We start from the raw sequence: 5524 nt of genomic DNA on the forward strand, positions 1-5524 counted from the left end.
CATGTCACTGGATTCGAATGCAAGTGCCCCGCTAAGTCCTACGATTTGGAATTTTCGTTGCCGAGATACACTCAGAATCGAAGCCAGTCCAGTATTGCGAACTAGAAGTCCCAAATTTTAAGTACACCGATGCTGTAGCGCACGAAAAATCTTCCATCGAACAGACGAAAAGACGTTTTGCATCGAGGACCGTTTACGTGACCGCCTGTTTTGGGTTGTTTTCGTTATTCGCTTTGACTATATTTATTTCCAACCGCTAGTTTTTGGATATCCACGGTGAGCTCCTTATAGTGTAACCAAGGCGTTTGTTCGGGAGAAGGACAATCTGTTAAGACTATGGTAGAGGATGTTACTTGTGATGAGTGCTTATTAATATGCGTGCATGCGAATGACGCTCAATGTGCCGGAAAATAAATTGCAAACGAACAGAAAGTTTACTTAAAATTGAACGTCTGGTTCAGTTCAATTAATTCAAAGCACCATGCGAACCAGAAACATGGGAAGGCCAGTGACATAGAACAACTAACGACCGCTCAGTTTACCGGAATTACGGACGAAAATCTTATTTTTTTGGCTTGAGATGTTATCTCTTGAATTAATTTCACTTCAAGATGTTAACGCTCCATGCCTGAACATATTGGAACCCCAACCAATCAGAACGCAGGGTATTTGCTGTTGATTACTGGGCGTAAGCAAAGTGTACAGACAGACTGCTCGCTTCCTTAGAGGTGCACCTCACCATCACCGAGGCCTTTGGTGGTTTTGGGACAATTGTTGGAAGGTTATAGCTTGCGGCTTCTTTCTATAACGACTGATCGGATCCAAAACTGGGGAACAATCCTCTGAGGTTGCTCCTAGTAATTGTGACGCTGGTGGTATGAGCAGCAGTTCTTTGGTGAGTTCGGTAGCCGGATACTTTTTCTGATTTCTTCCGATTGTTAAGCCTTAATTCAAGGATATCACCAATATCACAGCCTTTATATTTTTTCCGTTTTGTGCGAAATTCCTCATTCGATTTACCTCGTTTAATTTACACGTAGATTTGTACAAATCTACGCGAACAGTAGCAAATTTCCACCGAAGTTATGTGCTGATTTCCCGTTCCCATTGTATAACTTGGCTTGTGTGACTGTTGGCGCACCCCAGTGAGGCACACTCGTTATGGCTTCCGAATCTATACAGGCAATCGTTGCAACTGCCCTTATCTCGACCGAAGGACACGCAGTTAACATTGCCACTTTGTTCTTGGAAAATCAGAGCAGCCGCCTGTACTGGAACGTTCGCAAACTCGCGCACTACGTCAATTTCATATTCTGTGAAGTTTTGTAATAGCATGTGCTGCTACCGGTTCCCCGCCTTCCTGATTAATGGGACAAAGACGTCTACTACATGAGGGCACAAGGTTGAAAACCTTGTGCTTCAGAAGGTGCCATCAGTGTTTTGTCGGTCTCTGAGGCAGCAAGTTTGTTAAATAGCCTCCAGAAGAGTGCTATAATGCCAATTAAAGCCTCTTAACGCCGGCATGGTCGGCGCTTGTGGGATGGCTACTAGGTCTAGCAGTACTGCGGTAACCGGGGCGTATCTGAACTGGATACCAGCTGGAATAGCTGGTCACCATCTGGTCTGGTTTAAATATGGGGCTGACAAATACCCCTGAGTTTTCTGTCCTCATTCATCTAAGTTTGAATTTAGGTCACATGCTTGGTGCTCATGTAGCTGTTGGATAGTTCTCAGGACTGGAAGTGCAGTTGAAGGCGCCCCATTGGATTTTTATAGGCTAACTACCAATCATTCTGACAGAGGGATCCGAATCTGGTGGCTGTAAACTTGAGGGATCGTACTGGTCTTTTAACCGTCAGCGTGGACTGTTTAAGTGTTCTTAAGCAGCCACAAGCTGCAAAAGCGGTCTAACACAACTCCAAAGGAGGTGGACTGTTTATTATTATTATTATTATTATTATTATTATTATTATTATTATTATTATTAGATCTAAAAACCGCCTGCTTGTTGGGAGTAGCTACCGCAGTTTTGTTCACCGATGGTATGGGGGAGTTTCGCTAGGTAACTGTGCATTAGAAGCGGGAGCTGATAAGTTAATGTGTAAATAGAGTACTGTCAGTGGACTGTTACGTGGGTCAATTGGGAAAGGAGCTATGCACTGAAGACAATAACTTGGATGCGCGAGCGCCATTGAGGGTGCGACTGTGCCATGTCTGATTGTCTTTAACCTTTGATGTAGCCCGTCTCGGGGTCCGCATCCAGGAGGACGGTAGTGACCAGCTCAGCTGAGTTTGCTGGTAATGACTTTCATACTTCGTTGCCAAGTCATTGCTTGGCCGCCTCTGGCTCTGTTCCACCCTTCACGTGGTTGTGCGAAAAGAGCCCCTCGAGGAAGTCGGTCGACTGGCTTACGCAACACGTGGCCAAGCCAGCGCAACCTATGCATTGGGATCAGTTCATCTATCGAGGGTGAGTTATTTCTCCCGAATACCATTCGACGTACTTCAGAATCGCTGATGCGGTGTTCCCACCAGATTAGGGCGACGCTCCGAAGACATAGAATGTCAAATACTGAAAGTCTTTTGACGTCCTCAGCGCGCAGCGGCCAGGTTTCTGATCCGTACAGTAATATGGAGCGCACCGCAGCATTGTAAACTCGACCCTTGAGAGAGAAGCTGTTGTCATGCCTACGCCACAGGTGACGTATGTTCACAAAAGCTGCTCTGGCTTTCCCCATCCGGATGGAAATATCATCTTTCGTGAGACCACCGGGACTGATACAGCTGCCCAGGTAAACAAATCTGTCTACCACCTCAATCGGTTCGTCCTGAAGCATGTGCCCACCCAGACTTCCAGTAGCACTTTGCACTGTGCAGCTGTGAAGCGCAGGCCGAACCGCGAAGCAGAACTATTTAGATTATTCAATGTTGTTTGCATTATCACGGGGTCATATCCAAGAAGAGCTGCATCGTCTGCGTATCTGTGGGCGGGCCCCCCGGAGCACTTTGACCCCACAGGCGTTGTAGGCTGATAGGCGGTCTTCAATGATCGTATCATTGACGAATTTGAAGGGAAAAAGCAAAAGAACAGCCCTGTCTGACGCCATTCGCTGTGGTGAACTCAGAAGAGAGCTTCCCGTAGACCTTCACACGTCCGAGGGTGCTGTCTTACAGCGTTTTAAGGAGGGTCAAAATTTGTGGGGGAGAGTCCAGCTCCACAGTCACTGTCATAGGGCCCGACGGTCCACAGAGTCAAAGACAGCTTCCAGATCAAGATACACAGCCATTGTTGGTCGCTGGGAGCATTATTGCTGTTTCAGAATCCGTTGTAGGGTAAAGATATGATTGATGCGTCCTCTTGCCGGACGGAACCTAACTTCGTTTTCATGAATCTGTATCTCCTTGTGTTCAGCCAACCTTCGAAGGATAAGGCCAGAAAGCACCGACGCCCACAGTTAATAGACTGATGCCACAGTAGTTTTCACACAGCGTCTGTGTGCCGTTTTTGAGGATAGAGATAAGTTTCGACATGCCCCCTTATGCGGACACTTTCTCTTCTTTCCATATAACACCTTGTCAGATCGGTCACCAGCGATTCTCAGCCTTTGAAGAGGGCTCGACACACCGTCCGGTTCTGGTGCCTTCTCACGTTTCAGTATGGTTATTTCGTATTTTATCTCCAACGGGCTATCAAGGGCTACATTCCATTCGCTCGTATGCACTACCTCCACAGGCTGTGTCGCAAGAGGCTAGCTAAGCAGTTCTTTGAAGTGGGCGATTTTTGCGAGTGAATTAACGGGCCATCTTTTTTACTTATCGTTTTGCTTTCCTAGGGCCGATCGATCGTATCAGTTGAAATGCGGCACGACTTTCCTGTAGCAAAAGCCTTCTCCCTCGCCCGAGCTTTCGTTGTCATTCAGAGCTCTCGGTCCTTCCCTAGACTGTTCACTATTTGGCGTTTGAGTAATTTACATGCACTACCGTACTCGTTGCCTGCTGGTATGGATTTCCTGGCATCAATAAGGAGTAGCGATTTCCACGATATTTAGTGCTCATTTGTCGGACAGATAGTACTGAACACCGTTAGCATAACTCCTTTCATATGCTGTCATGCTTCGTTTATGTGCTCGCTAAGAGCACAGTGTTGGTTTACCGTACAGTCGTTGAGCTAGCTCAACTGTTGGGTTATGACAGTTCTTCAAGGGTGGTGGATTGGCATGCATCTTGCTGGCGTTCAGGAGTCTGAAGGAAAACGAACTGCCAGGGATACTCGCACCATGGCGTGATCGAGGGAACGAGAGCCTTGAATTGTGACTTTTTACCGGTGGCTGGTAACCACATAATCCAACTGGCTCCACGGTTGATTTGCACTTGGTGGTCGTCAGGTTACGAGATGCAAACGTTTACGCTGATAGTTCGTACTCAACTGAAGGCATTCTTGTCGCCCACAAGGATCACAATCTCTGCGCTTCTTGCTCAAGAAGTAAGGATGGATAGCTCTTGGTAGAAAGCATCCTCAGCATCAGAACTGCAGTCCGCTGGGACGTAAGCTCACATTACAAACAGGCACCGCTTTTTATGCCGGGAGGTATTGAGGTTGATTAAACTGGATAACTGGACGGTGCAAAGACGATTGTTCACTGTGATCTAATCCAGCAAAGCTCGTTTAGCTCTGTGACTGAGTGCAACTCCTGCTCCATATATTCCACGAGTCATCGCTTCTGGGCACCCATGGAGGAAAGGAAGAAAATGTGAAAGGGCTGAGTTTATTCTTGGCGTTCTGAGATGCAGAACCACGTCTGGGTCTTGTGTGCGTGTTTCGGAGACAGAATACATCAATTTTAGGGGAGTATAAGGTTTCAGCAAGCATTGCCTGTTTACCAATTTGACATAAAGGCCTCGAAAGCTCCTATACAGAGAGAATTTCGTGGATTTCGAAAGGTGTTATTTTGTTTATCGTTAATAGGCAGCGAGGAGCATAAGGCCCAGCTACGTTTGCGTGTGTGGTGGGAATGGGTTGGAGAGGGACATGAGTGGACACCGAACTGCGCGGGCAAGTGGTACTTTCCGGTTGCCCAAGCCGAAGAAGAGGGATTAGTTAGTATACCCCGTCTTGAGCCTTTGATTCAAATGTTTGACCCAGAAGGCAGTGGGAGGATATAAGGTTTTGTTCGGGGACCCTGCCCCTAGCCTCTGACTCAAAATTCTGACGTGCTTGACTGCAGAGTTGGCCTAACCCGGGGGCGCAAGGAGTAAGGCATTACTGTCTTATTCCTGATGCGGCTGCGTACGACAGATGCTTTTTGAACAGCACTGAACTCTTTGGCTTTAAAAGTATTTTGACTGTCCGTCACGAAGAGACTGGACCTTACCGTGGTGTGACGGTTTGCGCACCTCAGCGATCCATTGAGCTATACTGGAGAGTGTCCCGCGACACTCACAGAGTCTCTCATACCAGGTTGGTCAATGGTTAGAGGTCTGACGAACACAGTCTCCTGGCCCTCCAGGTTGGGGGTTGGAACAT

General features: G+C 47.3%; 1 protein-coding gene across 1 annotated transcript in view; it reads left to right on the plus strand.

Moving 5' to 3' along the window:
* Nucleotides 1-685: 685 nt before the first annotated feature.
* Nucleotides 686-5524, plus strand: part of T265_11733 (hypothetical protein) — a gene marked incomplete at both ends in the record, with an annotated part of 32854 nt that continues 28015 nt past the window's right edge. The window contains one exon of the mRNA XM_009178471.1: nt 686-895. Coding sequence (XP_009176735.1) covers nt 878-895 — 18 coding nt within the window. The remainder of the gene's footprint in view (nt 896-5524) is intronic.

This window comes from Opisthorchis viverrini (genome assembly GCF_000715545.1).
Source record: "Opisthorchis viverrini unplaced genomic scaffold opera_v5_567, whole genome shotgun sequence".
NCBI classification, from domain to species: domain Eukaryota; kingdom Metazoa; phylum Platyhelminthes; class Trematoda; order Opisthorchiida; family Opisthorchiidae; genus Opisthorchis; species Opisthorchis viverrini.